This window comes from Vollenhovia emeryi, unplaced genomic scaffold, assembly GCF_000949405.1.
Source record: "Vollenhovia emeryi isolate VEMERY1.0 unplaced genomic scaffold, V.emery_V1.0 DF939131.1, whole genome shotgun sequence".
Classification (NCBI taxonomy): Eukaryota; Metazoa; Arthropoda; class Insecta; order Hymenoptera; family Formicidae; genus Vollenhovia; species Vollenhovia emeryi.
This window is the reverse complement of record NW_011967235.1, coordinates 3070302-3081444: the sequence shown is the minus strand read 5'-3', so window position 1 is coordinate 3081444 and position 11143 is coordinate 3070302. Positions and strand designations below refer to the sequence as shown.

Here is an 11143-nt window from a genome sequence, read left to right as displayed (position 1 = left end):
ATGCCTCAGTGGTCGAATTGGTTGAGACGCCTGCCTAGTGAGAGGGAGGTCCAGGTTCAAACCTTGGCTGAGAAAATATTTTTCGCAATAAATTTAAAATATGAAATATTTAGACATTAACACCCTGTCACGGCTGTTAGTCGTTTATTCCTTTAAAATTTGTGTTCATCACATTTGAGCCATACAAATTTTCATTTATTAAAAAAGTTTATTAAATCCATACAGCCAAAAAATAGTATAAATTTGCAAACAGACACAGATCTGTTAACGTGCACAGTACAATTTTTTAATCGTCTTGACAAGTTTATACTTTAAGCCCTGGGCTTTGGTTTTACTCTGATACTTTTCTTTTAGCAGCCCTGTAGTTTGTAAATTTCTCTCTCCTGCCCCCCCCCCCCCGCCACTTCTTTTTGTTTAGACTCAACAATTGTTCAACTTCTTGGTCAAGTTTAAATTATATGCAGTCATTCGTTGCGGTTGTGCTTGTCTCTTGTCCTTCCTTTTTTCCATATACATATAAAAAGGCATATTGTGATGAAAATTCTAAACTATTTAAATTCGCGTCTATGTAATTTATTAATATGTAATTTAAATTACATAAAAACACTTTGAAAGAGCACTTAAAAGAATTTGTACTGTAACAAGGACATTATTGACACGTGTCGTTCTATTAAAAAAAAACTTTTATGTTTAATAACCGTTTGGAAGAAAATTGTATTCTTATCAAGCTTAATATATTGACCTTGCTATTCAAACTTTAGCAAGAATAGAACTCAAAATACTCTTATTAGACTTTCAATTTATCGTATTATTTAACAAATTATAAATGAATTACATTTAAGTTATAGATTATATTGGAAGAAAATATTTAAAAAAATTGAAATTTGCTGTAAAAATTATACGTCATGTAAATGATAAATTCATTCATAAGCAAAAACAAATATGTACTGCTATATAGAATGATTTAGAAGATTGTTCACAATAGTTTTGAAATGTTGCTATAATATTGTAAATTTATGTTTATACAATGTTTCTACAATATTGCACTGCAATGTATGATATTGCAACTGTAATGTAGCTACAAATTTCTGTGCTGTATGGGTGTACGTGTATATGTTCGTAACGTTACTCTTGAAAACCTAAACTCTTTTTTTTTAATATCCTGTATAATATCTCAAGTAGCAAGATGATAAATAATACCTTAGTAACGACGTCACTCATTATCTCTTATCTTGATTGTTGTATTTTATGTATTGTTGTATTCATTATATCTTTTCTATTTTGCAGTAATTATAATATTTCAAAGTTACTTATAGAAGTGTATTATGCCAGTAATATTTTATTTTAATAGGTAATATTTTCAACATATTGCAATATTGTTGTGATATTGGTGCAATATTACGTGCTACGTGGATTCTTTCTCTTCCAAAAATATGGTCACGCCCCTTCATTCTGGCGCTTTTGCTCACATTGGCTCTTCCTCCGATTTATTAGGTTTGTTAAAAATTATGCAAGTTTTTAATCTCAAAGATAGAAGATTTCTAACAAGATATTTATATAACATTTCTTAATCTACAGCATAGAATCATTCCAAATCAGTTCCAGAACGTTCTGAGACAGTTTTCCCTGGACATTCTAAATACATCAAGGTCCTGTGCTATCTAGGAAAGTCCCTTAATTTTGAAACCTCGACACTTAATTAATTCCAGCACGTACGCTTATACGCTTTATCGTCCGTATCATTTCAAAATGAATTAGTATAGCTTCTACGTAATATATAGGTATATAGATATTTCGTATCTTTTCATTATACATATACGTATAAATAGTAATCTTGATTATCGCTGCGATACCACATTCGGTACGATAGTGTCGCTGTTTACGAGATATAATGTGATCATCGAGCCCTCCCACGTAACATATACGGCAAAATCTTATCTGTTACAGTGAATTACCGAGTCACATAACGTCAGCTATTTAGTAGAATGCACTAGAGTGTACGGTGCGCACCGAGCCTTACATCACGCGCGTGTAACTGGTTTATTTCTTTTTTTTACGCTTTCTGAAATGGCTGTTCAAGGTAATAACTTTGTTAATGCACACTATTTACAGAATATAGATAGAAAAGATTGTAAAGTGAAGAATTCCGATACAGTTTGCGCAAACGGAATGGAAAATCATGATAGCGACGCGTCGCGGAAAGACTCGACGGAGTTTCTCGTCAAATATCGCGATCGTGTTTATAATATTTATAACTTCCTAAATTATCACCCCGGAGGAAAAAACACGCTAGCACGTCTCAAGGACCAAGTGTTGGATGGGGAGTTAGCAAAAAATCCTCATTCAAAGTCCGCCTACTACCTTCTCGAGGAATTTGCTGTGCAACATCAAGAGAGATATAACGAATGTGAAGTGAGTGATTTTTAAGTGAAAAGAGACAAGCGACATATATATTTTTAAAAAACTATTATACGCGTACGTTGTGTCATATATTTGCACATCTCTGTGTCAAAAACCACTTCATGTAGTCAGACTAATAATATAAAACTCGAGTCAGTAGACATGATTTTATTATAATTTTTTTGGTGCCGCGTGAATTTTTTATTTAACACATACATGTATGTGTATATTCCGACTTTTTAAATGTATTTTTCTGCTACACGTGTAGAAAATTATAGAATTCTAAAACTGAACACAATTGTGACAAGCAGTAAGTAATTATCAAATTATACATATATTATCACAAGGATATTCTTGAAATCGTCGAAGAAAATGATACGTTAAACGGTTTGCACGAAACGTGTTCGACTTATCTATTAGGATTGGTTTATCTCCAACTTATCTCGATTCCACGTAACGTAGGTTTCCAGCTTATAGATAAAAAAAAGTGTTGAGATAAGTTAAAAACCGCAGATGTCCGATTTCGCAGAACTACATAGGTTCTCACGATGTTCGAGCTTACAAATAAATAGAATAGCGCTGCTTTAAAAATGATGGTTTACGAAAATTGTTCTTGCTTTCAGAATCTGATAAACTGGAATAAGCCGATCTTATGGCAAGTGGGCAATATGGGCGATCGATACTGGGAATGGGTCAATCTGCCGTTAAACAGACCCATTCGATACTTCCAGTCAGATATTTTGGAGACCCTGTCGATTTCGCCATGGTATTTCTTGCCGATTGTCTGGATACCGATAGTTACGTATCTCCTTTATATAGGCTGCTCCTTGAATGTTTCCGCAAATATCGGTAATTTATACAGTATTAACATTAAAGAAATAATAAAGTAATATGCGCACGAAAGTGCTTCTGAACGTAATCAATGTATACACTCCATTGTAAAATGTGTATTTTCTTTCAGCGATTACAGCGCAAAATATTGTACCGCCCCTCGTTCTGGGGCTTATTGTGTGGACCATTGTGGAATATTTCGTTCACCGAAAATTATTTCATTTTGAACCACCGCACAATTCGAAATTGTTAATTACCTTGCACTTCTTGTTCCATGGAAGCCATCACAAGGTAAGAGGCACGGGCCTTGACGTTTTGAATTAATGCTGCAATTCTAATTGTAAACAAAATCGTAAGACTCGTAAGGACTGAAGCTAATGGCACACGATACATAAACAATCCCTACTGGATTGCTTATGAGAACCGATGAGGATACAGAGTTTTAGATCAGGTGACTTAAGGCTAAATCCCGGATTGGCTCTCGTAAGCAATCCAGTAGAAAAAAATAGTGCCGTGTGCCGTTGACTTAACTTACGAGCAATTTGCAATTCGATGCGTATGCCGTACGGTCATTCGTAGAGTGACAAAAACATCTTACGATTTTGCTTAGAATTGCAGCATAAATATGTATTAATTTTGCCGATTGTACACACGTAAGAGTCGTACCAACAGGCACCACTGGACGAACGAAGACTAGTATTCCCACCGACATTCAGTTTATTTGTCGCGGCATGTGCTTGGAAAATTTACAAGACCATATTTCCTCTGACGGTGGTTCATCTTGTCGCCGCTGGTACTATAATAGGTATTTAAATATTTAAAATAAATTTCATTGCATCGGGATATGCTGAAACAAATTACTTCAAAGAACTGTAACTAAATGTATCCGTTTTATAGGCTACTTGTGTTACGATTTAATGCATTATTACTTGCATAATGGAGCACCGATCGCAGGATCGTATCTATATACGATGAAACGAAGACACAATTATCATCATTTTGTACATCATGATCAAGGTAACTAATGCGAATGTTGCTACCAGTATACAGAGAATTAATCGTCACCTCTTGCAGGATTTGGCGTCACTAGCGGATTGTGGGATCGAATACTTAACACGGATCTAACTCTGCGCAAATTAAACGAACCTTTAAAGTGGTAAAATGGTGGCTCGAAGTCAAAACACGACATTTCTACATGTATCGATAGTATTAACTTGTTTAATATTTTTTATTGTATAATAATTTATTATTGGTATAATCACAATTGTAATGCTAAGAATTAAAATTTCATTATTTTAACAGTATTCGCGCTTTTAAACTTAACCATAGTTTCAGTATCGTTGGACGATTTAAGTACATACATACATTCCTAAGAGATTCATTAAATTTTATAACATGTTTAAAATGACCAGGACAAGTCTTTTAAATAACAGTACAATAACGCAGTCTCAAAAATTAAAAGGTCGACAAACTTGGATTTCGACAGCTTCGTATTTGAATTTCATTTAAACGAGTGTCCTATTAAATGAGGCTTTGGACCAGCAAGGTTCTTTGTATCTTAACGGCAAATATATATACCAAGTACATATTAAGTACATAATTTATGGTATCCATGACTATATCCATTTATCCCATTTCAAGCCTAATATCACATACATCCAAAGTTAACAGAGAGAATATATACGGTTGAGATCTCAAAGCATATTATCATTGTAGCGTTTAGTCGTTAAATACATTATACCTGAGTACAAAATTCACAGGGGACTCATATTGCCATTATCTGAATCAACGTTAATTAAATTTCTAAACAAGCATCACTGCGCCTCGGCCTTGACGGTCCTCCTACCCATACTTAATTGCGGAAAAGTACTTTTATTAGCGGGTGGATTAAGCTTGGACGACAAATGCACAAACGCCTCAAATAGAGTAGCTCTATCCAAGATGTTCACCTCGTAATGCTTAACTTTCTCCCTGGTGCACCAGTTGCTCGCCTTGCTCACAGTGTTCTCCAAGTTATTCAACGCGGCGTCGGTTTTCGTTGTCCGACTACCGATCACAATCACAGTTATCTCCTTCTTATCCTTATTCTTGTCGATGTCCTTCTTCAGAGGGAAGAGCACGTCGAGAGATTCGGGTTTGCCGGTGTCGTACACCAGGACATAGCCGTCGGCGAAGCCGAGATAGTGCCGTGGAAGCTGCTGATTGTTTATATTGCTCTGCAGAGACTCGAGCCCGGCCGTGTCGTAGAACCTGACCTTCTCCTTTGTGCCCCGATCAGTCTCAATGTTGGCGACGTAGATGTCCTCGATTGTGGGATGAATTTCCTGCGGAGTTGATCGCAATTTCAGGCAACTAAAGTCTTTATTTACGCTCCCGCAGGCCCGATGAGGGGGGGGGGGCTACATAACCTAAGCGCATACCGTTTTCGCGTTGATATTTCCGTATATCAGCTGCTCCAGCAGGGCGGTCTTGCCAACGCCTTTCATCCCGCAAACGACTACCCTCGTGGTCTTCCCCATGCCTAAGTCCCGCTCTTCGTTACGTGCCGACCCTCTCACGTAGCGATAACATTAGATCCGTTTGACACCTCCTAGCGATGGCTGTCCCGTTGCATCGGGTGCGCGTGGGAACACGGGGGAACCGCTCGCGCGTGGGAGAATAACCGAACGCGTGCCCGTGTTGACTTGTTCTTACTTGGCCAGCACTGATTCCAAGCCAGCCAGGAACGAGGGACGCGTCTCGCGGCAACACATCGATAGGATGTTCATAGACTGATAGTGTGAAAGGTGGCTGGATAACGCACAATGAAAAAAGGTAGCAGTAAAGTATAACAATTTATTCGTCCAACAGTAGGTTATATAATATTACATATAGATAAATATATAATATTGTTATACATAAATAAAAGATATAATATTGATTTATCTGAGCAAATTCTTGAAATGTAAAGTACATCGAGCGATTTCTAACGACCGGACTTTTATCTTTTGGAGAACGTAAGAAGACATTTTCTGCGACATTTTATTAGACAATGTGCTTTGCATATACTTATAAATCTGAAATAGATTATATCAACATTTTATTATCTCTGTGTTACGTACATTCTTGTTGCATATGAGACATAATATTTATTGATTCTAATTACTTGTGAAAGATTAAAAAAACTCGAAGAAGGCAGATCGAAGAAGAAAAGTTGGAAAGAAAAATGAATAAGAACTTAATTGTCGTTAAGGAATGGACAAAGAGGCAGAATAACGAGAAGTGAGAAATAATCAAACAAGACATTTTGAAGAAAATTCTCTACGAGAGAGAGAGAGAGAGAGAGAGAGAGAGAGGGATCGAGAAAAAGAATTAAAATGAAGATCAAAAAAGAAATAACAAAGAATGAAATTGTAGGAAAGAATTCTTCATATGAAAAGAGAGAAAAATGGAAGGAACAATAAAGGAGAAATATGAAAGAATAAGAAAAAATATTGAGAGAGAGAGAGAGAGAGAGATTGAAGAAGAGGAAATACAGTAACGATAGTACAAGAAAGTTTCAAAAAGGTTATTGTGGAAGAGGAAAAGTAATCTATCTGTACATTACACGTATCAGTAATATAACTCGTTTTCCACATAATTAGGAGATGTATGCCATACATTTATATTCATAAAATTTACCTTGGAAAGTTGATCTTCGGAATACAAATGATTAATAATGTCTGTTAACGCGACCAATATCTTGATATCTCTGTAAAAGGGAAGTATTAAATATAATTTTAATTAGTAGAGGAAGATCTATTAGGAGAGAGACTCCTTATATAAGATAGTAGGGTTTCTACTATATTAATAAGCATCATATGTTGGCTCCATCATGTATTTGTTGTTCTTGAAATAAAATTTGTTTAGCAGAAAAGTTATTGTTAGATCGTGTAATTGTTGCGAAAGAAGATTAGCGATTGAAGTCGGATATTGAAAACCTGCTGTCTCATATTAAAAGACTATCTCATAATAGTGGACTTCCCTCATATAATAAACGTCAACAATTTTAAGTGATGCAAGTTTATGAAAAGAATATTGTTACCTGTATATTATGTTCGTGAAATGTTTTAATATGTAATCGAGGATCACGTTCTTTTTTGCATGTCGTGCGATAATAGAATGAAAAACTTCAATACGGTCTTGTGCTTTTGTAAAATAGATTTCTGATTTCAGTCGATCGATGTAATCCATGATGATAACATAGTTTTCAGAACATACTAAAAACTTTATAAGTTTTTTATTTGTTAAAGATGCATCCATCGCTTTCTCCCAAAGGGATCTGTCCGCGTTCATCATTCCTTTACAATGTATCCATTCCATCCATCCTGGCACAATTCTAGAATATTAGGCAAAAGAGAAATAAAATCTCGTTATGACATTAAATTCTCGATTAAGGTTGTTGTATATTTTGATAATTTGTTCTACACCATTGATTAGAAAAACTATGATTATGAAAAATATTATTCGTACGGACGAGACTGATCATAAAGCCAATTTAAGTAAAAACGTGCAGTAGCTGTGCACTGTGAGGAACGCAGGATGCATGCCCATTTTGCGGCTTCTTGTCTTAAACATTTAATAAAATCATTGTCTCCCTCTTTGTTTGAATATTCTAGTTTATTCAGAAGAGAGTCCAAGATTTTCTGAAAATGGCTCTAAAATCAAAGAAATAACATAAATTTTACATCGATGTGTTGTCAATTGTAATAAGAATGTATGCCGGCGGATAAATTTATACATATATGTATTTAAAAACTTTTTATATATTAATTATTTGCATTTCGTTTTTTTCAATAGTTAAAATACGTTCGTCTAATCCTTAGGCTAACCGTACAAATACGTAGTTAATATTACTCCAGATCTTAATATTTGAAAATGCACATCAAATCCGTCATGATGGTATCCACACATTAACACAGCCACAAACAAGCTAATAATTATCGGTAGCGTGATGATAAACTGTCGGTCATGTGCAGAAACTTTACTACAAAAACAGCAATGATAAATTGTCTGTCGTGTGCGGTTAGCCTTAGAGTTTATCTGATATATAAAATGTAAATTTTCAATGATTTCCGTGTACTATTACATGTACTCTGTTGAGATAAATTAATTCTTGTATAAAATTGTTTCTTTTAGAAAATTTTTATGAGCTTTTCAGTTTGTGTTAAGACCTGTATCTCTTAAAGAGAAAAGTTGACATAACATTAAAAATATTAATCAGATATGACAACATATTGTAGATATTATCATGTTTTATAAATTCTATAATATGTTACTGGACGAATATTTATAATAACATGGTTGTGTGTGAATGTGTGTGCACAAAAATTTTTAGTGTTTAAAATATAGAAAATATAGTCAGGCCAGAGAGAAAGAGAAAATGTAGTTAATTTTTACTTCATATATTTTATATATTTAATTTAAATCAGATAACTAGTACGACGAAAAACGTAACTTTATTAATAACATATTATATATTTATACGAATTTTCCAGTTTTTTTAAACATACATTTGATATTTTAAATGCAACAATAAGATAATTAATACTTTTCATTGACAATATCTATTACCATCTACCTTAATTTCCGCGCTCCTTTGAAACGGGAAAACGCCTGATATCTCTTCCATAATTTTGAACACAGGATACCATACCGCATAATTTATATCATTCGACAGATAGTTCGTAAGGTTTTTAAATAAAGAGAAGTCCAGTTTGTTATTTAATAGAAAATAATACGCATCGTCGATTATCTGTGCACGATTGCGTACAGATATATAGTAATATGTTTCTGAATGTAGACATGTAATAAGTTTTTGCCAATTATCATAGTCGTAATTAACACGATGGTATCCTGTCATATACAAAGAACAAATAGCATAGTTAACTATACAGAATAGTAAATCGAATCGTATTTCTACATAATAAACATAGAAAAGAATATATTGATTTATATTCACCAGCTCGGTCTACGTTAACAATGATCCATTGATTGCTGTCAACATCAGTTAAGTGTAAAATTGGCTCCTGCGGACTCAGCCATTTTTTATATTCAAATTCGGAAGAGTTTTGCATAGTGTAAGTCACCGGAATCCACAAATTTTTCGAATAGGATTGATTAAGATATTCTTGCAATAATTTTATTTCGGTCCTATTGCCTTTCTGTCGCGTCACCTGCAGTACTGTATAACGTTCTTGTGTTGTCCATTGACTTAATTTTTCCGTTAAGTTAATATTTAATTCGGGTGATATTTCGTCATTTTGCAAAATATTCAAGAACATGTCGAATGTGTTATTCGAAGAATCGATGGATCTCAGCTTGCTAAATTTGTAAGGTTTAATATTAAAGGCTATGACAAAGAGATTGTGCATTGGAAAATATAAAATCGCTATTCAATATATTCGTATTATTAACACTATGCAATGAGATTTATGCAACCAATTGTATCACTTATAATAATACTTAATATTATTACGTTTGATTTTGTATTCAGTAAATGATTATTATATATTATAGTTATTACTTACTGCATTGATAAATATGCATTGAGACCTTGGAGAAATGGGTATATGGTTACCGTGTGTACTAGTGCGTATATAAAAATTGGTGCTATAAAACAATTAATATTATAAAAGACGATATAAAGCAAGTTTAAAATAATTTAAGCACAGGTCTAATAATATTAAAAATCTAGTTGATTTTAAATTTCAATTATGATTACGCGTATTCTTTTCTTACTAAAAATATGTGTCTTAGCAAAACTAACGGATAAATAGATCGTATACAAAACATACAGTTAATCTTTCATATGTCTCTATGACACTAATATTTAATAACTTTCTATGCGTAATTATTTTACAATATTTAACTATTCTTACCTTTAATGTAATAAGTGAAAGGGAAAGGAGAAATTATGTCAGAGGGTTCAATGATTTCTGATACAAGAGACATATTGTAATAATCATTCAAATGGAAAAAGTCATATAGAAGTTGTACTGTGAGTAAATCCGTGTAGTGGAAATGTACAGTCTATAGTGACAAAAATGATAATGTGATGAAACAGTTATTCGATTGGAATACTACCATTTACTGTGCATTGTTACTAAAAAAAGCTTTTTATTTTTTTAAGCATTATAGTTTAAAAATATTAAACCATTTTCTTAAATGGTATGCAGTAAAAATTAGCCATTATTCAAACATTAAAAACAAATTCATGAATTGTAACTAAATCATTTCAAAAGGGTATGCACATTTCTAAATTTAATATATTTTTATATTTCAACATACACAAAAAATTTGAGCAAGCAATATTTAGTGACTTTGACAAAAATTAATGTAATTGGTAAAAGTTAAAGAATTTTTTACGTATTATCAACAAGCTGTTCTTTCAAATGCATAGTGGCACAAAAGTTTATAAGTAAGGAAACAACCTCTCTGACGATTTCCATTGCCAAAAACGTAGCGATGCCTTCATTTAACCACAAATAAGACCACCAAGTCTGGATGACTAGATTGCTGACATAATGATGTATCATTTTACGTGCTACCGTGAGTGCTACTTCAAATTTCCGCGTATTGAAATCTAAGTTTTCATCATAGATAATATCTGACTCTCTAAAATACAATAAAATAATTCAGTCAAAAGTCTTCTTCTGATAATAAGTATCCAATTTAATCTATGGTGATATAAAAATGGCATTATCAATAATTTGAACGGACGATGTAAGTTTTGGAAGTGATATGCTGTAAATTTATATTACTCTGTAAATCTGTTAATGCACAGGGTATCATACCATGGTTATTTGTTGTTATTAAGTAAGAGCAATCTATAATAAATGCAAAAATGTGTGCATTTTAGATTTTGAAAGTTTTATTAGAAGAAATTAAAAGC

General features: G+C 33.3%; 3 protein-coding genes across 3 annotated transcripts; 1 reads left to right on the top strand and 2 right to left on the bottom strand.

Annotated features, from left to right (window-relative positions):
* Positions 1-1595: 1595 nt before the first annotated feature.
* LOC105568208 (fatty acid 2-hydroxylase) lies at positions 1596-4535 on the top strand. The gene is made up of 6 exons (XM_012023680.1): positions 1596-2412; positions 3024-3249; positions 3362-3522; positions 3904-4036; positions 4129-4248; positions 4306-4535. Exons 1-6 carry the CDS (start codon positions 2068-2070, stop codon positions 4389-4391), a joined length of 1071 nt encoding a protein of 356 aa, XP_011879070.1. The 5' UTR covers positions 1596-2067; the 3' UTR covers positions 4392-4535.
* Positions 4428-6017, bottom strand: LOC105568209 (NF-kappa-B inhibitor-interacting Ras-like protein). The gene is made up of 2 exons (XM_012023681.1): positions 5652-6017; positions 4428-5555 (listed from the first exon to the last, which is right to left on the bottom strand). The coding sequence occupies exons 1-2, from the start codon at positions 5748-5750 to the stop codon at positions 5046-5048; spliced, it is 609 nt and encodes a 202-aa protein (XP_011879071.1). The 5' UTR covers positions 5751-6017; the 3' UTR covers positions 4428-5045.
* An 83-nt stretch (positions 6018-6100) lies between these two features.
* On the bottom strand, positions 6101-10869 carry LOC105568207 (aminopeptidase N-like). Its single transcript, XM_012023678.1, has 9 exons — positions 10683-10869; positions 10131-10281; positions 9780-9861; positions 9212-9573; positions 8831-9105; positions 7723-7907; positions 7295-7588; positions 6892-6961; positions 6101-6287 (listed from the first exon to the last, which is right to left on the bottom strand). The coding sequence occupies exons 1-9, from the start codon at positions 10785-10787 to the stop codon at positions 6153-6155; spliced, it is 1659 nt and encodes a 552-aa protein (XP_011879068.1). The 5' UTR covers positions 10788-10869; the 3' UTR covers positions 6101-6152.
* Positions 10870-11143: the final 274 nt, after the last annotated feature.